A 23,470-nucleotide genomic window follows, 5' to 3' on the forward strand; every position below is an offset into this window, starting at 1 on the left:
TTAAGATAGAGAGAGGAAGTCTCCAAATTAAATAAAAAATAAAAGAGGTTATAGCCAATTAAAAATAGAAGTTTGCTTTCGTATTTTTTTGTCTTACACGCATATATTTATATGTATGATATAACAAAATACGATGGTTACAGCCAAAAACATAGTGAACGAAAACAACGCAAGACGAAAACGTCGTGCTACAAAACATCGTGGGAGGAAACATCGCAAAGAGAAAGCATCGCAGGTCTAAAACATCAAGGTACAAAATATCATCGTCGAAAATAAAACGGTTCAAAAGTTTAAAAACATCGTCATTGAAAATATCGTGGTAAAAAATAAAGTATCTACAAATCACAGCATGACGATAACATCGCAGACATGCATTTTTTTAGATTATACTTTTCATGAAAAATTACCAGTAATAACTTTAAAAAAATAATTTATTAATGCCTTTTGTTAGTTAACTATGTCGGTTTAAAATTCTGTTAAGTGCTATAAGTTGCATTAATTTTCTATGCTTAAGTTTCCTTCTTACTTTATCAGCAAAAATGTATTAGTTAATAAAAAAATATGAAAGTAAAAATTATCCTCCTTTCCATCTTGTGCTCACAAATCATTATAGGAATATATCCATTTACAATTATTAAAGCTTGAAAAAAAGCATGTCTGCAATGTTATCGTCATGCGATGATTTGTAGGTACTTTATTTTTACCCCGATATTTTCAACGACGATGTTTTTGAACCGCTTTATTTTCGACGACGATATTTTGTACCACAATGTTTTAGAACTGCGATGTTTTGTAACATGACGTTTTCGCCTTGCCTTGTTTTCTCTGTGATGTTTTCGGTCACGATGTTATCGGCGGACACCAAATACTATAGCTACTTTAAAAGAAAGAATTGCCGACCTCAAAATTAACATTCTTGATTTGATGATATCCTTCTAAATTCATCTGTTCTCCCAAATTTGAGAATTTTCTATGTTATGTAACAACATCAAATTAACTAATCACAGACTAGCTTTACTTATACCCAAGACTTGGTATAAATACTCTTGGTGCAATAATTATGCCATTCTTCTGTCTAGCTCTACATTGCTAGTATCTTCCCGCTTCGCTTTTCTAAAATGCCCATGTCTTAATTTTAAGAAACCAATGTACATAACAATTTATATTTCATTATGAATGAATCATAGAAATGCAGCAGATTTCATTTTAATTTATAAATATTTACAGATATTTTAAATGCTTGAAAATAAAGACTAGAAATTCTTCAAGTTTTTTTTTTTTTTTTTTTTTTTTGTTATCTTCATTGAAAAGCTGATTCCTCTTCTATGCTTCAAAAAATATAAGCATCTCAGAACAGAAAATCTTTAATCAACTCATGCCATAATATAATAATAATGCATTTCTTTAAATTTCATTTACAAGCATTTTACATGTATGAACAACTTGCAAGTTAGAGATATGAACATACAGTGGTGGCCAAAATTATGGACACTTTTGGAAATTTTTATGTTTTTGAACTTTGTATGCTTATAGAAAATGTTATGTTTTGCAAAATGCAAACTTGTATATATCATTTTAAAGAGAATTTATTACTGAATTCATTACAAAACACAAAATTCAATTATTTGCAATACAAAAAACGTTATATGTACTTTAATATAAATAAAAAACATAGTTTTGAAGTGGTTTGTAATGTCTAGCTTTCCTGGCCAATCACTGTTCTTGTTCTGAGAACCAATCAAATGTTAGTAACTGCCAGTAGAAGCTGACATCATGTTTACACTTGAAACAATTCATTATTTTGCTTTGCTCTGTAGAAGGAGGACCTGTTTCTTATACACTGCAATTAAAAGTAGGAATTTTTGTAAAAAATTTTAATATTTAGTCAAGAAGCAATGACATCAAATAAAAGAGTAGATTAGACACCTAGAAAGAGATGTAATATTATTGTGTTACGAGAAAGTGGTCTTTCCTATGCTGAAATTGCAAGACAGGTGGGAGGTTCAGTGACTATATCTGGATTCCGAAAGTTTTGTTTACGATATCAGAAGACAAATTCAATAAAAAACAAAGAAGGAAAAGGCCGAAAAAGGTGCACCACATCTACTGATGACAGAAGAATAAAAAGACTATGCCTCCAAGATAGAAAAATGTCATCAGCGGCCATCAGAAATGATCTGAATGATGCTGGTGTTTCTGTCAGTTCAAGAACAATCGGGAGAAGATTAACAGATGTTGGACTGAGAGGTAGAATTCCACGAAAAAAGCCTTATCTTAATTTTCAGCAACGAAAAAAAAGACTACAGTGGGCAAAGGAACACATTAATTGGACAGATAATCAGTGGTCACAAGTTATATGGAGTGATGAAACTAAGATATCATTATTCGGTAGTGATGGGCGAAAATATGTAAGACGTAGAATAGGAGAAGAGCTACATCCTGACTGCATTCAAGCAACTGTGAAGAACCCAGTTAGTGTTATGGTTTGGTCATGCATGTCAGCAGATGGTATTGGTCGCCTTCATGTCATCGATGGGACACTGAATGCCAGAAAATACATTGACACTATTCTAGAACCAAAACTTCTACCTTCCATCAGAGATCTCTTTCCCAACAATGCTTTGTTTATTTTTCAGCAAGATTCTGCTCCTTGCCACACGGCCAAAATATCGAAAGAGTGGTTTCGTACAAAGAGCATTAAATTGTTGTCATGGCCAGGAAACAGTCCTGACATCAATCCTATCGAAAATTTGTGGCACCGTTTGAAAACTCTTGTCCTAATGAGGAGCCTATCAAATAAAAGGGAACTAATTAAGGCTATAATTGTTTCCTGGCATCATTTAATAACGAAAGATGAGCTTAAAACTCTTGTCAGCCCAATGAAACGTCGATGTGAAGCTGTAATCAAAAATAAAGGGTACCCTAAGTACTGATAACTCACTGCAATCATCGCTATCTAATGTATATCGATAACTATTATCGTTTAACTTTTTTTGTATTGCAAATAATTGAATTTTGTGTTTTGTATTGAATTCAGTGCATACAAAGTTCAAAAACATAAAAATTTCCAAAAGTGTCCACAATTTTGGCCACCACTGTAAATATAGTAATGTATCTGTGCAATTACTATACAAGTATGATATTAAACTTAAACAACAAATAGTCTACTACTAGAGTATGCATTAGCCAGGATATTGAATATCACATGTAACAGTTTATTAATTATGTTGGGAAGTGGTTTGTTGTAATGATTTGAGTTGCCACATTAATTTAATCATTATCTTTTTCCTTGATGACATTTGACTATTGCTAGGTTAGTCAATAAAGCTTTATTGCAATATTTAAAAGTAAAAAAGCAATGCTGCTTTTAGTGTATGGATTGTTATAAAAGTGATTTGTGCTACACTTTTGTTCATTGCATGACCAATTTTGAATTTACTGTGTGAGGAATATCTTCGCCTAGGCGAAGATATTCCTCACACAGTAAATTAAGTGATGATAAATTTGCTTTTAATTAAAACAAAAATCTCTTTAACAATGTTTTTAGTATAGAAATTGCATTTATAATCTGCAGTTTTTAAAAATAAATGAGAAAGCTGAACTGTGCATTAAAAATTTAACGAATGCCGTAAATGCAATACACTTCATGAAGGGATGTAATTAATGGTGCTGTTGATTAAGTACTGTAGCATTAAAAAAATTTTTAATAATAAAAGGTGCTCCAAAAGAATGCAAGATTCAATTTAGTTAAAAAAAAACAATTTGTGAAAAATTGCTGATATTTTTACTTTAGTCCAAAGAACACAGCAATTAAATGTGGAACACAATATCTGCATATATGCCCCCTTAACTCTGGCAGCCTTCCTCAATGCAATAGCCACTCTTCAAGCCTAAAATCCAAACTAGACAGTAACATTGTGACTGTTGCTTTTAATAAATTATCTGTGGTTTATTTGTTTTAAGTCCAACAGTTTTGTTGTTTATGTATGCTTTCAGTTGAAAGTATACCTTATTATAAATTATTATTATAAATTATCTGTGGTTTATTTGTTTTAAGTCCAACAGTTTTGTTGTTTATGTATGCTTTCAGTTGAAAGTATACCTTATCACTGATGGATGATTTTCCTAAGAAAATTGGTGATTATTGATTAGTTATCTAACACTCATTTGACAAAATCTTGATGTTGTAATTGGTCTTTCAGCTGGAGTATTGCATGATATGAATCTTGTATGGATGCAGATCTGCTATGACAGTTGCTGTGTGATGCTTTCATGACTAGCTAATTGCTGTGAGCAATGCCAAATTGTGATTGCTGGACTTAGAATCTTTTTCATGAGTGTAACAATGTTTATAGACTGGCTGGTCTGATTATTATGAAACTTTTGATGTTTGTAATTGAATACAGTGCTGTTAATTTCTTAACTAGTGTAACAGATTTGGTCCATAATTCTTAACTGAAAGTGTAAAGGTTCACAGAGTGTTTCTGCTGAATTTTTTTTAACAATAATAATGTAGTGTTGCTTTATGTTATGTTCCATAAGAGTTAATCATAATGTTTACATTTGACAAATTGCCAAAGACAAAAGTTGCAATTTTCCAAAACCAATAGAAATGAAAATAACATGCAGTTTAAATGTGTCTTGTTGACATGCTCTTTTTTTTTTTAAAGTGCTAAGTAAAATAGTTTATATAAATGAAAAATCTTATTAGCCTGTTCTTTTCAGTATAACAGTAATACTTAAGAAGATATATATTGGAATATTAATTTTTTTATTATCATCATGTTTTTACATTGAATAATTCAGTTTATTACTAGATAATGATCTCAAATTCCTTCCCGTCTTAAAATATAATTTAGGATGCACTGACTATGCAACGGATGACCTTGCAGACGAAACTGGAACTAAGCGAAGATTGTAATAATGGTGTACCTGATGTTAGAGCTTTAGTTCAAGAACTTCTGACTGACCTTTTTATTTCAACTTATAATCATCAGGTATATTAAAATGGCTATTTAACCCTCTGAGTGCCATGACTGGCTTTATCCAATTATGAGATTTTTTGTCACTTGTTATATATTAGCTTATAATTTAAGATATTTTGCTTTCTTTCATTAATAATATAAATGCCATATTGATGAATATAAGTTTATGAAAATGGAGACTAAAAAAGGTAAATATACATATATTTAGCTAATAAAGGCTTATTAAGTACAGGTTTTTATGACAGATCCAAAAGAAGCCCGGGCCGCTCAGAGGGTTAATAATCCATTGAATACACTAATTGAATACCCTTATTGCATATTTTCAAAATTTTGGAATCTGGCTTATTTCAGATATTGAACATTTTATTTTGTGCTTAGATACTTAAAAAGTATTTCTTTCTTAAATTAGTTAAATAGTATTAGCATTAAGCTATATGAAAAGATAATATTTCAGCTGCAATAAATATACGTTTTAACTTTAATTTCATAAATTCTGTTTTACATTTGTTTAAATGCTTCAAAGGTGTTTATTATTTTCGAATTTATTGTTTTCTCTAAGTATTTATTTGTTCTATGTAGTCTGATGATGTGCCAAAGAAATGTGAATGTACCATAAGTTGCTTATGGACTGAATGTATCATTGTACCTTTCTTTTATGCAATTTGCTATCACAGATTAGGTTTTAAATTATTAGGGTAAACAAATTCATCATATTCTTACCTAAAAACATTATTCACTTTCAAGTTTTTTTATATATATATATATATATATTATTTATTGGTGTATCTAAAATTATTTTCGGCCCAAACTATGGGCATTATTTGACAAAATATCAATTATTCTTAGATATTTGTATGACATTGAATCTGATGATAAGGCATAATTGAAACCTTACTTCAATTAATGCTTTGTGTAAAGTTAAAAAATGGGGCAGTGAAAATATTTGTATGTCTAGGAATCAATTTGAGTAAAATGAATAAATTAATTTTCTTAAAGAGGAGGATTTATAACTTTTTAAAATTTAATTTCAAAGTAAATAAATGATAGAAGCAAAAGAGAAAGAAATTACAGAAATTTTATTTGTGACATTTTAGATATTTTCAAGATTTTTGCAGTTTTATGAAACAAATCAAATGAATCTCCAAAAGCTCTTGAAAAAATTCAGAATATTTAAGTTCAATGCAAAATTTTGTTTTCAGTATACAATTAAAGTTGTCTTGAGCTTTGAATTGACAAGCATTTAGTGGGAGAAAGTAAGGCAAAACTGAATCTTTCATACAATAAGGTATTTAAGTGTGTGAGGACATCAAATTTGACGTTTCACTATAGCAATTGAGCTATGTGAAAGATGGAAAAAGACATGATCATTGTGGGGACTATTCCTCTCCTTCCAAACTAGAAATAATGACCATCACGTTCTTTCTGTATTTGAATTTAATTGCTCATGGTTTTTCAGGAGAAAAAGAGTGAATTCATTGATGGGATTGAGCTTGTACATGCTGGTTAAGTAGAATGTGCGGTGGTTGCCCCCTGAAACCACCAATTTTCGAATTTTCCAAAATTTTTGAGTGAAAATCAATTGATTGCTGATCTTTTACCTCTAAATAACACAAACACCTCTAAATAACGCAAACACCTCTAAATAACTGATCTTAACTCAAAATAGCTCTGATTTGAAGTATTAAACATATATGACTGCAGAATCATACATGTTTAATAATTCAAATCAGATGCCTTTTAAAATTTGTTTTCAATGAGACAAAATAACCTCCTTTCGTTAATATAAACAACTTTAAATTTCAAAAGTTATTCATCGTACATCAGGATTTCTATCATAAACAATAAACATTTTCAATAATTAAACTGCATATATAAAAAAACCCTCTATATATTTGCTTTGTGGTTTCAGGGTGCGACCACTGAGCTGATAGAGCATTCTGTCACAATGATCACAATCCTCTAGAGGTTCGGTGATCTTGCCTTGAAACCACTGCTCTTCACAATGGCATTTGCTTGCTTTTCAAATAGGAATGTTTATTTTTGCCCAGATATAGATAAGAGGCTTTGAAACCACAGAGTTATTTTATTACTAAACAATACATGCACCTGCCCAGTAAATAGGCCCTTTTTTTCCAGAGACTTTTCTCTGACCTCAACACACTTGCTCCCCAAGCTAGCATTGTGATTTTATAAATTATTTTGTGTGGTTTAAATTTAATGTTACTATGCTTTGCTGTAATTAAAAATAGAAATTGCGGAAAGTTTTATACAAATTAAAAATATTTTCTGAATATTTTTGGACAAAATATGAATAAAATAAGTATGAATGGGAAACGAACGATCCGTACCAAAGCCAAAAAGGCCGACCCCCCCCCATTAACATAAAAACCCCCCACAAATTTCATGTGCCAGATGAAAAGAAACTAAATAACGTTGGACATATACCAGTGAAATTTAGATCCAGGCAGTGTACATTTTGTAGCACAAGGAAGAAACCTCAAAGAACGTAAGAAACGTGCAATATGGGTCTATGCATTTACCAAAAAGACAAAACATGCTTTTGTCACAAAAATAATTTGTTCTTTGAAATAAAAAAAAAATAAAATAAAATAAAAACACTAAGTTTTTTTATCCTTATTTTACTAAGTTTTCCCCCCATTTATCCGAACGTCCATATTATGTAGGTACTTATATTTTCACGGCTGTAGAAAAATTATATAAATGTTTATTTTTAAATTTTTTCTGATGATTTGTAAAATAATGTAAAAAAATTATATATAATGCAATTCTTACATACACTTTTTTAAAATTCGTAAATTTTGTCGTTTATTGGAAACACACACCAAAAAAAGTAAGTTTTTCCCCTTACTACCTCAGTAAGTTTTAATGTCCTAGACGTGCGATGGTTTCACAGTGCAACGACCACCCACAGAACAATGTGCAAGAGTAGATTTTTTTTATTCATATATTATTTGTCTGTATGATCATAATATTCAATTTCTAGAGTTTTTAGTTAAAAAAAATTATAAAAATAATATCGCGCACATCAAAGGGTTAAAATATTTTTAGTTTGCTGAACATGTTAAAATTGTAGTGTGGTATTTATTTAGGCAATTTATTGCCCTTCAGTAGCTTAATTTTATTATTTAAATAGAAAACCATTTTTTTTAAGTTATTATCACAATGAATTATTTGTGTTTCTGAAAGAGCTCTTTTACATTATCAACCTGTTCAAGAAAGTTGTTATAATATGATTTTAACTGATTAGTGGGTTGCTATATTGAGAGAAATTCGTTAATCCAACAGCAATTGACTGGGATTTTCTTATGGCAGGTTAAATTGGCCAGGTCATTAGACTGAGGTTTTTGATAATTTTTATTTGTTGGTTATATTATCATAAAATATAGTAGGTATATAATTTGATTACTTAATAATTTTAACCCTGTTATATGCAAAATTCCTTATTTTTTATGTTTCTTTTTATAGAAATATGATAAAATGTTACACTTAAGAAAAATTTAGTGGATTTTTTTAAAATTTTATTTTTAAAGAATTTATTGTTTAAATTTTTCTTAAACATTGAAAATTCTGTGCTGTGCTATTGGTGAATTTCATTTACAATCAAAAATAGCTTATGTTACCAATTATCAGTGACATAGCTGAAATAAATATTGATTAAATAACAAAAAACTATTTTGCTGTTGGTAATGAAGTTTAGAAGTCTTACTTTAAAGAAAGTTTAATATTTGACAACATTCAACAAATAAGTAATTTTTAATATTAAAATTTTTACCATTTTTTGATTTATTTAATGCTTTTTCTAAGTGAGCCAAAATTATGCTAGTATGACAAGTTCTCTTGAAAAATTTTGTCTATGTTTGGTATGATAAAATTAGTTATTTTAAACTGGTTCTGTACTTTCATGTAATGCTTTAAGCTTGTGCAAATATTTAAATGGCGTAAAACTTTGTTTTTCATGCTTTGAATTCATGAAATAGGATGAAGAAGGACGTTGCTTTAGTGATTCTTTAGTTGAATTTTCTGAAACGGATTCATCCAGTGATCCTACCAAGTAAGTGATATTTTATTTATTAGCAAAGGAACTAAGAATTATTAAGTTATCTTTCAAAATGTATTTTATTTATTTATTTATTTTTCAAGACAGCAGTTACAGGGATAAGTATGGAAATATGATATATTACATCGTTTTCAGCAAATGAAGAATATAATTTGAAATTAATTTTCAGAATATGAAATTTCTTTAAAACTTAATTAAGTTTTCTGTTAAACTTCAGAAATTTTGAACTTGCGATATTCATTTGTTAAATCAGTTATTAGTTATTTTATTTTTATTAAGTTTGATGTATATTTATAAAAACCAAATTTATGTAAAATATAAGATTCAGGTTCATTATATATTTCTGTTATTTGGGTTCTTGATTAATGATTTTAATTGTTTTTAAATAGTTATTTGTATTATAATAAAAACTCTTATCATGAAATAAAATAAATATATACTATTTCTTGAAATTTTTCAGATTTATTTAAAAAATGAATAAGTATTCAACCTTAAGTTGAAAGAAAATTAATTTAATTGAATCAATGCAACATATTTTTATCTTTATAAATTCCACCTCTTGGAACAAAGTAGTGGTAATCATCTATATTATTTTTTGGGAAATGAAAATGAAACATTGAATTTAGTCCAATTCTTGATCCTAGAGAATTGTCTAATGGTCATACTTAAATTTTTCATAAATATATATATAATATTTTAAACCTTAAATTTGTTAATGCTCTTAAAAATCTCTTTTTTTGGAGGGGGGAGTACAAAATGGAACCTTGGGGGGGGGGGTCCCCCCCTTTTTTTTTTCCCCTGTTGCCTAAAGTTGGCTGATTTAAAAGGCAGTCAAAATTTCATTTAAAGAAACTTCAATTATTGAGAGGACTCATCTAAAAATAAAAGATCTTTTTCATCATAATTTATTTTGTTTTATTATCTTTAATTTCTCATACATTTTCAGATAGTTTACTCTTTTAAGCTTCAAAATATGTGATTTGCTGGTAATGCAAATTTGATATTATTGTTTCTTGTGTGTAGCACTGTATTTATGATTCTATTTTTTATTAAGACCTGTTTTTGAAATTACTATCAGCTATTTAATTAATGAATTTTATTTTACATTTCCTTCATTTTGTACTGTATTATTATTGTTGTTGTAAAATTAATCCATGTAAAATTAATCCAAAATTTTATTTTTCACTTTTCAGGAAAGTTCTCAATTTAGATATGATAAAACGAAATTTAGACAAGGTAATGTTAAATATTGAAAAAGAATATGTTTTGTGTTGTTAAAATATTTTTAAATGAAAAGGAAAAATACTTTTTACTTTAATTTAATCTGTTATATGTGAATGCGAATGTATTCTTAGGGAAAATATAAACGTCTTGATCGCTTCCAAGAAGATATGTTTGAAGTATTTGAACATGTTCGACATCTGAGCAGAACAGATTCTCAAGTTTTTGAAGATTCTGTTGAGCTTCAATCATTTTTCATTAAAAGACGTGATGTACTTTGTAAAAATGGTGAAGTTTTGCTGTCACCTGCTCTTCAGTACACAGAAGCTGATCTGCAAGCTAGTGTAGAAACTCTTAGAGCTCAAAAATTGCCCAGAGAACAACAGGAAGCTGAGTTGGAACCCAAGCAAGAGAAGGTAAGGATATTTTCTATAGTATCCTGCAAAGTTTTATTCCATGAGTTATTGCAAATGAAATAGCTGTTTTTAAGGACAGTTAAAAAATAAGAAAATAAGAATACCTGTTCAATTAAAGTAATCTCCAGTAGCATCTGTAAATACGCATATGCATCTAATATCACTTTCGCCTTATTCTAAAACTCAATATTCAAATCAAATAATAGCATCTGTAAATACGCATATACATCTAATATCACGTTTGCCTTATTCTAAAACTCAATATTCAAATCAAGTAATAAAGAAATTTCGTTTACCTCTCAGATGCAGCATTGATCCTCTCTTTTTGTCATTTTATCCAATTTTAATGATGACACAATTAAATACATTTACAATAAAGAAACACATATAACTTTAGTTATATGTGTTTCTTTATTATTTAGTTAGTATTTCGCGTTTGTGTTATGCGTTTATTTATTATTTATATTTAACGCGTTAGTATTTCGCGTTGTTTTATTTAGTTAGTATTTCGCGTTTGTGTTACATCTTTCACAATCAACAATGTATTGAACGACTCAAAGTAAGAAATACTCAAAGGAATTCAGGCACGCACAGTGGCATCTGGTTCAAATACAGTTTCTACAATATCAACTCAGTATTGCCATCTTAGGCAGTTCTTATGACAACATATCAAAACTGTAAAATACTTCCTTAACAGTTTTTATGTTCATCCAGCAATGACTGCAAATACTTCTTTGCACATTTACATTATCCAAGTTATTTCAAATATAGTTTCATTCAAAAAGTAATATGCTATTGTAATATTTTGGTATTTTGCAGTTTATACCAAATTATGCATAAAAGGGATGAAATAAATGATGCAGTTTTTAAAACCGAAACCTTCCTTCTGAGTAATTTTGGTTTAGCACAGAATTGAAACACATTAAATAGAAATGAATTGGAAAACAGCTTAGGACTCGACTAACTTAGGGGACTCTTTAGTAGCAGTACTTAACATGTTTACGAGACAAACCACAAAACGGGTATATTTCTTTGAAGTGTCAGTTCTAAAATACATTACTCATGAGTCAACAGTGTAGTATTTTTTTTATTATTATTCAGCAATATTAGACCAAATGTAGAAAGTCTTTTAAATAATAAGTACATTACAGGATTTTGAAATTCATCATTAAAAGGAAAATGTAAAATCTTTTCATATACAGTAAGTTTTAATATATAAAATTACATAATGAAAATTTTCAATTGCATTCAATATTTTAATTTTCCCCCTTTACTTTCTATCACTTGCAAAAAGCTTGAGTTCATACTGTTAAATAAAGTTTGAATTTTATCCTTGTCATTAGCTTTATTTTAAAGTTCATCGCATCTTTTGCCACAGTTGTTCATCATGGCCAAATGATCCATTTTCATAAATGATGACCAGTAATATCTTTCATAAATTTTCAATACTGTCCTGTCAGCTTAGAGCTATGAGATGGCCAAGGTAAAATGTCTGCAAGCCTATTCTCAAACATGGTCTTAATGCAATTGGCGCTGTGAACTTATATTGTTGAAGAACTGACTAATCCATCTCTGAATAATTCCTCATCGAAGGCAAGGCTTTATCCAGTAAGAAATTATCATACATCTTAGCTGCAACATATCTTGTAAGCATATGCACTAGTGTATTTCTATTATATGGCATTCCTGCCCAAACAAGAATACCGCCATTATAATTTTGGGGTTTTTTCTGACTAGTTTTTAATGGAACAAAGTGTCCTACCTGTCCTGTTTGGGATTATGCAAGTGAAACAAATATTCATAAACTTTCAGATACTCCAAAATACCACACATAGACAATGTGACAATAGGTGATTCATTAGGAATGGTGCCATTCATGATGTTTATGATATCAAAAAAAGCAAACTTTTCGGCTAAAACCACATGAAAGTTTTTCATTAATATTGGAAAACTTAATGAGTCATTTCCTAAACTTGATTATGATGAAAATACTAAAAGAAAAAGAGTTGGAGTGGTGCTCATACATTTAGACTAACATTATTTTCTTCTTCAACTTTGAACACGATACTAGCTTTAATTGTTAAACATAAGACTATGAATCAAACGGTCTGCAGTTCGAATCCAGCTTTCAAATAGTGTTAATTTTTCGCTTAATTAAAAAAAATATTCTCGGTTGTTGCATTAATTATTTATTTTCCCAGTTGCTCCTTGTTATTTCTTTGCATCAGTTTATATTTATTTTGGTTATCTTTATTCCCCCTCCTGAAATTACATGGCTCTGAAATGAATCCCCCTTCCTCTGAACTTATTCGCTGATCCAGTGTATTTTGTATTCTAACTCCCTACTCTCAACCAATAGCTAAGGTCCTACATCTGGCATCACAAAAAAAGTGTATATCACCCACATCTCATCTCTCCTATAGCCCTTTTTTTTTTTTTTTTTTTGACAATCTGGTATTTTCAGCGGATGATGGAGATACCTTATTCCTAATTATACCTTGAAGGCGAACATTAGTACCGTCATTCAGTTTACATTATTCCCTTTCTGCATCAAGAAATACATTCTTTCATCAAGATAATGCAATCCTACATATAATTGGTATTCTACAAATAATTTATCTGTTGCTGTGACCTGGAAGTTCCTTGGGATAATGCATGTTTACTGGGAATTTCAGTATGTGAAAGAATGGATTGAAAAAGTCACTTTAGTGCCCCTCCCCCAGCCAGTATAATGTGGTATTAACTGCCATACCCATAGACCTGATTTTGAATTCCTGAGAAGGTATGAATGTTTGTAAGCATATAGTATCTGTGCAGCAAGGGGGCACCCTAAACACAGGGCGAGCTGAAAGGTCCTCACAGTACATTGGTGGCATTGGAAAAGAGTGGAAGGACTTCCTTTGTTGTTCCTCAAAATTGGTCTGGAACTACACTATTTGTCTGACAGGACCTACCCTGTATACACCTGCATTGCCAATCCTGAATTTTTGCTGTTCCGCATGCTTCTAACTATACCCGTATACACTACTGCTGAATTGCATCTTTAAGTTTAGAGAGCATGGAGTGATAATTTTCAAGAAAATATATTGTGATAGTATAGGATAATTTCAGTAGAAGAGGAGGCTCTGTTGCATTTCAAGATGATTGTAGCTGTTATATGTAATGCCAGTTTGCCTAATGTAATGCATTATCCCATGTACACTGAAGATCCAAAAAAATGGTATCGTGTAGGGCCCCCAGAAGCATGCAGAATGCCACAACACGACATGCCATGGACTTGACTAATGTCTGAAGGTGTGCTAGATGTAATTCACATCATGAATCGTGCAGGGCAGTTCACAAATCCATAGGAGTGCAAGATGGTGGAGATTTCTTCTGAACAGCATATTGCAAGGCATCCCAGATATGCTCAGAAATGTTCCTGTTCCTTTGGCTCCGAAAGCCCATATTAATGATGGTCCATTGATTAGTTTGCACGCTGGCACTTGTTAGTGCCCAGCATTGAAATTTACAGTAGTTTGAGGAAGGGTTGCACATCTGTCCCACTTAATGATTCTCATCAGTCATCATTGGTCCCTTCTTTTGCGAGTTTTTTCCAGCCACAGCAGTGTCAGAGATTTGATATTTTGCCAGATTCCTGATATGGTATGCTTGTGAAATGGTCGTATGCTAAAATTAGAATTTATTGCTACCTTGGAGATGCTATGACCCACTTCTCATGCTCCGACTATAACATCATGTTCAAACTCACTTTAAAATCTTGATAACCTGCCATTGTAACAGCCGTAACCAATTTCACAACTTTGCCAGACAGTTGTTGTTTTATACTGGTGCTGCTGACTACCGCACCTTATTGTGATTGGTTCTATACCTCTGTTATTTGTTTACGTATGCCTATACAAGCTTTTTTGGGTGATTCAATGTATATTAAATAAAAGTGGTCCTATCTTTTTTACTCCAAAATCATTTCTTTCTGAGAATCTTATGAATCTCTCGTCCTAATTTTAAAACTGTAGCCCGGCATATTCTTGATGGCCGTTTTCAGTATATATAAAATTCATTCATTTTATTGTATGAGTTCAAATGGACAAACTGTTCACTTTGTTAGTTGAAATCCGAGTGGTTGAGGCTCGTATGCGACCGAGCAGTAAAGTCCACTAAATACTGTAAGTTTGAATTCCAAGTAAATGCGGTGGCTACATCGATATTTTTGTGGTTTTCTACATGTGTAACATGTATGCAAGCTAGTTTCCTTTTGAAAATCCTCCATGAAGTTATCCTTCCCATAGACAGATAGTCCTAAAGTACTTTTTCATAATTAAATAAGCCAAACCAAACCAAGTTGAATGGTCCATTCTTGCTGATCATTTGGATTTAGTGTAAAAAGTTAAGTTAAAACTAGAATTTTATGTACAAATTCAAAAATCCAGATTATCTTACCTGAGTATATTTACAAAAATACAGAGTATGTACAGTTTTCTAGTCTTTAAACTTGTTGATCATGAGCAGTACCAAATCCTTTCAAGATTAATTTTTTATTTCAGGATGAATCCAGAACAAATGAAATATCAAGTTCTGATAGCGCAACATTTCAAACTGAAACTTACTATGTTGGTGATTTTGTATACATTGAACCCAGGTAATTTATTTTAGTTTTATTTGCAATTATCACATCCTGCCAACATTTTTTTTAAAAACTTCTATTGATTGAAATGTCTTTTTTTCATGGTAAAATTCTAGTTTTTTAAAAAAAGCATGGGATTTTAATATTTAGAATTCAGAATGTTATAACTTAGAGAATGGAGTAAAGATGCTTACAAAATAGGCAATAAAAACATTTCACTATGCTTTTATTTTGTTTTAAACAAGCTGCATCATGGAGGCATAAATATTTTTATCATCTTTGTTAAATTTTATTTCAGACTTCATAATCTGTGGGAAATATAGTCGGTGAGGAAGGGTTTCATACTAATTCACTCAGAATTTATACTTCCTTTTTTCTGAAATCATCGTGACACTGTTGATTATTGCTGGACGGCCAAGAATAAGCTGATAGGTTCAGCATTTAATACGAGGTGTTCTCAACCAGAGGGAATTTCATGGGGTAGATGCAGTCAGCCTGACTCTACATACTTCCTGCTGTGCGGTTGAAAATAATATAAATCTAAATAAATGTTGATCATAGTTACGAGCTCTCCTGGTTTTACTTGGAGGCTCCTTGGTCTCCGAGTAGATCTCCGAATCTCCTGTTTTTTAAATTTTTAGCCTTTTCTAAGAAAAATATTTCCCAGCAATAAATGAAGTTTATTGAATTAATGAAACTTAAATAAGGCAAATTCCATCCTTCTCCACTTGCAATGATTTTCAGAATAATTTTCTTATGAATTTTTATTTCAGCTGAACTGATTTTTTTCGTATTAAATTTTATTGATTTTATCAAATTTTTCATTTTAAGTTTCATTTTATCTGGGTTCTCTTAATTTACTGTAGACATTTCTAGATTTTTATATGAAGATTTAAGCAATATTTAATCAGTTAATATTTGCATTTAATTTTGTTTACTTCAATATATGGTACATTACTATGTTTATTCACACAAATACTATGTATGTTAATCATTCATTTTATTTCCGTCATATTTAAAAGTTCTTTGATAAATAAAACTCTCCTCCACTTTTTAAAATTTTTTCGCTTTAAAAGTCAAAGAAAATTTAAAAAATGAAATTTGCCATAGGACATAAAATTTAGAATATCCAATTAAATGCTAATGTCTTATACATCAGAATTGAATTACAAATAGTTCAGTAACCTGAACCATCTATTATAAAGTGAATTAAAATCAGTTTGGAGCTCCTTCAAAAATGCTTTTGCAGTCCCAACCTACCAGTTTCTGTAGAATTTCTCTCAGAAATCTTCTGGTTATTAAGATTTCAAGTTGCTCGCTGTGGAATATATATCCTCCCCGTTTTGGAAAGGAGGATTAAAATGATCTTCTAGCAATGGTATAAGGAATGCCTGGGACAAAATAGGTGGAGAACTGCTGATTTAATGATTGCCAAGGTTCAGCTATATCATAATGATCTGCCTTGACAGTATCACTATGATGGAGAAAGACTTGATGTATCACCCCACACTAGACTGCTGTGTGTGCAATAACACTTTTCATAGTGGAAAGGCAATTTGGAGTAATGCCGTTGGTCACAAGTCGCCTATTATTGCGATCATTGTAATTGTTCGTACTATAGCTATTTTTCAGCAGGTCAGAAAAATTGTAGAATTTTTTCCCATTTATCCTTAGATTGCTTGCTATGAATAGAAGCATTCACTTTTCTTCATTGCTCTGTGATGGATACAAAAGGAAAAAGAAACTATAAATGGCATTAGAATAACTACAGGTAGATTAAAAAAAAAAAAAAAAGAGATAAAAAAGAAAGACAGTGTTCAACTAGGAAAATCACATGATTTATAGCACTCATTACCAGTGAACTGTTAATAGTGAAATTGTTTAGTGAGGTGAACATCCTCATGATATGGTACTTCTTTGTAAAGTCGTTACGTTTATTTCGGAGTAGGAAATGTGAAAAATGTAGGAAAGAAAGCAGGAAATGTGGAATATATATCCTCCCCGTTTTGGAAAGGAGGATTAAAATGATCTTCTAGCAATGGTATAAGGAATGCCTGGGACAAAATAGGTGGAGAACTGCTGATTTAATGATTGCCAAGGTTCAGCTATATCATAATGATCTGCCTTGACAGTATCACTATGATGGAGAAAGACTTGATGTATCACCCCACACTAGACTGCTGTGTGTGCAATAACACTTTTCATAGTGGAAAGGCAATTTGGAGTAATGCCGTTGGTCACAAGTCGCCTATTATTGCGATCATTGTAATTGTTCGTACTATAGCTATTTTTCAGCAGGTCAGAAAAATTGTAGAATTTTTTCCCATTTATCCTTAGATTGCTTGCTATGAATAGAAGCATTCACTTTTCTTCATTGCTCTGTGATGGATACAAGAAAAAAAAGAAACTATAAATGGCATTAGAATAACTACAGGTAGATTAAAAAAAAAAAAAAAAAGAGATAAAAAAGAAAGACAGTGTTCAACTAGGAAAATCACATGATTTATAGCACTCATTACCAGTGAACTGTTAATAGTGAAATTGTTTAGTGAGGTGAACATCCTCATGATATGGTACTTCTTTGTAAAGTCGTTACGTTTATTTCGGAGTAGGAAATGTGAAAAATGTAGGAAAGAAAGCAGGAAATGTGGAATATATATCCTCCCCGTTTTGGAAAGGAGGATTAAAATGATCTTCTAGCAATGGTATAAGGAATGCCTGGGACAAAATAGGTGGAGAACTGCTGATTTAATGATTGCCAAGGTTCAGCTATATCATAATGATCTGCCTTGACAGTATCACTATGATGGAGAAAGACTTGATGTATCACCCCACACTAGACTGCTGTGTGTGCAATAACACTTTTCATAGTGGAAAGGCAATTTGGAGTAATGCCGTTGGTCACAAGTCGCCTATTATTGCGATCATTGTAATTGTTCGTACTATAGCTATTTTTCAGCAGGTCAGAAAAATTGTAGAATTTTTTCCCATTTATCCTTAGATTGCTTGCTATGAATAGAAGCATTCACTTTTCTTCATTGCTCTGTGATGGATACAAGAAAAAAAAGAAACTATAAATGGCATTAGAATAACTACAGGTAGATTTAAAAAAAAAAAAAAAAGAAAGACAGTGTTCAACTAGGAAAAGCACATGATTTATAGCACTCATTACCAGTGAACTGTTAATAGTGAAATTGTTTAGTGAGGTGAACATCCTCATGATATGGTACTTCTTTGTAAAGTCGTTACGTTTATTTCAGAGTAGGAAATGTGAAAATTCAGCAGTTTTAAGATCACTAAGATTTAGACTCCATTTCTGCTGACAGAAAGTAGGACATGCTTCTAATTACACCACAGAGGCACACAGTATGAATTGAGAAATACTGATTCAAGAACTGTATTTAAATTAAAGAAAATGCATTATTCTGAGGTTCCTTGTCTAATATTGCATGTATCAACGATGCCCACTTTTTCTCGCATATTAGCCTGTGGAGGCAGTATTTTAAGGTATTTGTAATTCAGACAAAAGTTTTGCTTTCCCGTTGCCTTAGCTGCTCATTCCAGCATCATTTATGATTTTGTGCTGTAACTATTATTCATGAGAGTTTGAGAGTGCATCTTGCAATCCCTTTGTTTCAAGTTTGATTTTAATTCATTGAACTGTGTGATCATTGAGGTTATATATATTTATTAAGTTATTTATTATTATTTTGTGTTATTTAAATTGTTTGAATTCATATCAACAATTTCCACCATATATGGTTAATAAAAAAGTTAAAATTTTATATTAACTGCTTGTCTGAATACTTATGATACTTTGTTTTTCAGAGAAAAAGGTATGGAACCTCATATAATGCATGTGGAAAAGTTATGGCGTGATAACCAAGGAGAACAGTGGTTATATGGATGTTGGTTTTACCGTCCTAATGAGACATTTCATTTAGCTACTAGAAAGTTCCTGGAAAAAGTAAACATTTCCTTTTTTTTAAAGTTTTTTTTAAACTACTTTTAAAAAGTAGTTTTTCATGCAGCATTTGTGTTTTGCTTAGCTTTACTTTTTTACTTTTGTTTTTCTGATATTTAAATTAAAGAAAGTCTATTGTAATATCTTCCCTGAGTAAGTATCAAAACAATTGTGCTTACCTACCATGATTTGTTTAAAATTGTGCTTTATTATGCATTTTATATGATCTACAGTTTTTAAAATGCATAAATATAATACTGTGTAATTGATTATGTATTAAATATAAAGTGTTTTGCTGAACAGTTTAATAATTGAATAGTTCTATAAAATACATATTACCAATTTATTCAAATCAGCAATATAAATACTTATATTGCTGATTACAAAGTTTATACAAATTAGCTTAATAGCTAAATAACTATAAGTAAAGACAGTATTCATAAAATACAGAATTCGTTCCACCCATGATTAGAAATATAAGTTCTTTCAAATTAAGATAGAATATTTTTCAGTTTAATTTTTTATTACTTTCTAGATTATTATTCAATAGAATTTAAATAAAATTTATAAAACTTTCAAAAAAAATTTGTTACCAAATAGTTTGCAAAAGCACTTGATCCAATATGAAGTTATTATTTAAAGGATAAAGCATGCTTTTAGGCACCAAGGTTTAGTGATATTTTTCAAAAGAAAATTCTAGTGCTGGTATTACTTTTAATGAGCTTCTTTGCTCCATTGAGCTAATAATTTTGTTTTAAAATGTAATCTAACACTGTAGATCCTTCATGTAAGTAAGTAATATGACAGGGGTGGCCAAAGTGCAGCTTGCAAGCCTGATACGGCTCTCACAGGCAATTTGTGCGGCTCATGCATATAAATTACATATATATGAAATATGGTAAACTAAAACTATTCAGTGTCCAAAAGGAAGTAATTAATTAGTTTAGACTCATTTTATAAAGTTATCAGGGATTTCTTTCTATTTAAAACCTCCTCCACTACTTCTATAATGATGTAAATATGAACTTGTGGCTTTCAGAAAATCTAGATACGCCTCTCGAACATTTCTTAATTCAAACGTGCGGCTCCTACTGACATGAAGTTTGGCTAACTCTGTAATATGATATTCCTTAATCGATAGTTCACTTGGTCTACTAGATGATGGAATAATCAATGGATGCTTAGTATTATAATTTAACATAGAATGATGAATGTAACCTCCCTCCTGTAAGAGATCATCTTCAAAGAAAGGCCTCATTGCTGATAATGCACCATTTTTCAAAGGCTTCTTAAAATTTAATAAATGTGTGTCATCTTTAAAATACACTTGTTATACCTGTGATGTTAAATACTTTAATGCTTCTTTGTATTCTAAAGCAGTTATAGGTAAGATTTCATTCAAAGGCTTACAATTTGACAAATGGTTTTGCACCTTGAAATTTTAAACAAATCTTTTGCATAATTTTTTTGATAGAGAAGATAAGTCATTTAAAAAAATACCCAAAGTTTCATTTTCTAAATCAGTTTTAAATGAAAATACAGTATTAATCTTTTCTTCACTTAACATACCCTGATCATCCATAATGTTCGGTTCATAATATGACCAAGCCAAAGGGTTTCTTTCATCCAGCTAGGACCTTGCCACCACAGTCAATTTATTACAAACTGTTTTGGGAAAATTGATATAAAAGCAAGATCTTCCAGAATTTCAATGGAACATAATCGAATGAAATATCAGCAAAATTTGATCAGCAATTTCTGATGTTTGGTTAGCAATGAATTTTCCATCTATGAGAAGGTGATCATAACCATGCTAGTACAACCATAGAATCAGTCCATGCAAAGATTTCAAATTTGCAGTTATTCAGTATATTCCTCACAGAACTAACAAGCTTCGATAGTAAATGAACTGTACTCAGTTTCAATAAAGGAACAGATAAGGGCTTAATAGGAACAACCTTTCTTTGTGGCTAGAATATTTACTTTACCCTTCAATATTTACTTTTCCCTTCAAGTTCTTGCTGGGCTATATCACTACTGCATATACAAGTTCTGAAGCATCACAAAATAAGTGTAATTGCATTTTCTCTGTATAAATATATCTAGGAATTTTAATAGACTCAGTAGCTGGAAATTTCTCTTGAAACCAAGTTCATTTTCTTGACAAATCATTCAAACTGAATCCATTACAAAATCATAAGGAGTTGGATCATCCTAGTCATTATTAGAAATTCAAAGTTGTTGAAATGTGATCTTCACCATTATTGTAGCTAGTGATAGCAAACCAAGCCAATGATCCAAGCCAACGGCTAATGATCTTGGTTGACTGCAACTACCCCCCCTCACTTTGTAAGGTTTTCTTCAACAGCTAATTAAAAGAATCTGACACTGAATCCGTGTGTAAACTTAAGTCCTTAGAACATTCATAAGTTCTAGGTCAGTGAACCAATTCCGTTGTTCAACAGATATAGGCTTAAAGAAAGGGAATTGATTCACCACTTTCTTAATTTAAAACCTCTAGTTTTTAATGTGTCAAATAACTGTCCACAAATGTCAAAAGCTTCTTCAATACATTTTCAACTAGATAAAAGTTCATCCATATAGAAGTCATTTCTCATTATCTTGGAGATACATGGCAAGGTATTTTATAATCCATGGTAATTTTTCTCAGACATCTTGTTGCAAAAAAATAAGGTGTTATATTGTAATGTAAGTTACCATATTTAATCGATATTCTGGTATTTCGTCTTCCTAGCTGTTTCGCCAGATAATTATTTTGGAGTTTCTGTCTTCTTCTGATATAAGAATCTGCAAGTACAATTTGGTGACATCAAGCTACAGCATGTGTTCTGAAACTTTTAAGCACCGACACTACATCACGGTAAATAGTTAATTCACGACACTACATAATATAGAATTCAGAGACTTTCTGCTAGTAGACTTACATAAAGCATCAAACACTACACACAATTTTGTCATAATGCTATCCAATGTAAGTTCTGAATGGTGTGGAAGGTAACTTATTTTTAGAAACTGATTTTTGATTTAACTATATTCGTATATGACCTATCTCTTCATATTCTGCCATAAATTCCGTATAACCTTTTTTCAAGGTAGGATTTTGCTTAAATTTGCTTTCCATGCGAAATAAATATGAACTGCTGCTTTTCTTGCATTTCCTAATTTTACAGTGGAATTTCAAAATGGAAGCCTGAAGACAAATCTACCTTCTGAAATTATCTTGAAAAGATGCCTTTCACAATATTCCTCTTCATGTGTTTACCCTAACGACCTTTCGAAGTAATTCTTCAGGGTTTCATCAGTCAACATGATATCTATGTAATGTAACTGCCGCTTGATTACTGAATTTTCAATACTTTCTGAAAGAATCCAGCCGAAGTACATATTTTGAGTTGCTACTGAATTTTTAATTATGCCTGGCAGCAAAAGTGAAATGAAATAATCACCACCAATTAACAATGTCAATTTGTTTCCTCTGGATCAGCTTTCATAATAGAATCTATGAATGGCACAGCATTGTGTGTTCAGTTGATAGAAGGGAGAAGATGAACTTGTGTAAGACGTAAGTCTTAATTACAACTTCCTTCTTAGAATTAAATTTTGGAATCATGGACAATTTGAACACCATGCCTTTAGTAGTGCTAGCATTTTTGGATGCTAAACTCCTAACAGGAAATTGAGCATTAGTTCTTCGCAGGGCAACTCCAAGATATAACTGCATTCACAGAGCAATTACGGTGTTTGCCAAATGATTCGAGTACAGAAATGGTTTTTGTAGGAAGTGATACTACTTTCTAGGTCTTTTCCATTACATGCTGCATTAAAATTTAAATCACTAGAATTTAAAATCACAACTGGATCCTCTTTAGCAGTAACCACAGATGACTTGATATTTTTTATAAAGCAATGTATTTTTTTAAGAGCAAGTATTGCACTTAAATTTCAAAAAACATCTACCAATTTGATTACTGTCATTAAGCCAATTAAAGAACGATATGTGTTTTTTCGTTATATCCTTTTTAGACACTATGTCCAATTCCTTAAATTTTACACACTTGCTTAAAGATTGGATACCATTACAGCATTTGCACTTAATTTCTTTATGCTGGTAAGAAGCAATTTTAGCTCTGGCTTTCCTTATGCTTGGATTAGAAACAATTT

General features: G+C 30.9%; 1 protein-coding gene across 10 annotated transcripts in view; it reads left to right on the plus strand.

The window, feature by feature from the left end:
- Positions 1-23,470, plus strand: part of polybromo (protein) — a 174,135-nt gene that overhangs the window by 94,112 nt on the left and 56,553 nt on the right. For all 10 annotated transcript variants that reach the window (XM_085825181.1, XM_085825188.1, XM_085825183.1 and 7 more), the window contains 6 exons: positions 4,860-4,997; positions 8,984-9,057; positions 10,257-10,299; positions 10,419-10,700; positions 15,245-15,339; positions 19,153-19,291. In XM_085825181.1, the coding sequence (XP_085681307.1) occupies positions 4,860-4,997; positions 8,984-9,057; positions 10,257-10,299; positions 10,419-10,700; positions 15,245-15,339; positions 19,153-19,291 (771 nt within the window). The remainder of the gene's footprint in view (positions 1-4,859; positions 4,998-8,983; positions 9,058-10,256; positions 10,300-10,418; positions 10,701-15,244; positions 15,340-19,152; positions 19,292-23,470) is intronic.

Source organism: Stegodyphus dumicola, chromosome 10 (assembly GCF_044657685.1).
Source record: "Stegodyphus dumicola isolate Sdum_Otavi_A_Nest chromosome 10, ASM4465768v1".
Classification (NCBI taxonomy): Eukaryota; Metazoa; Arthropoda; class Arachnida; order Araneae; family Eresidae; genus Stegodyphus; species Stegodyphus dumicola.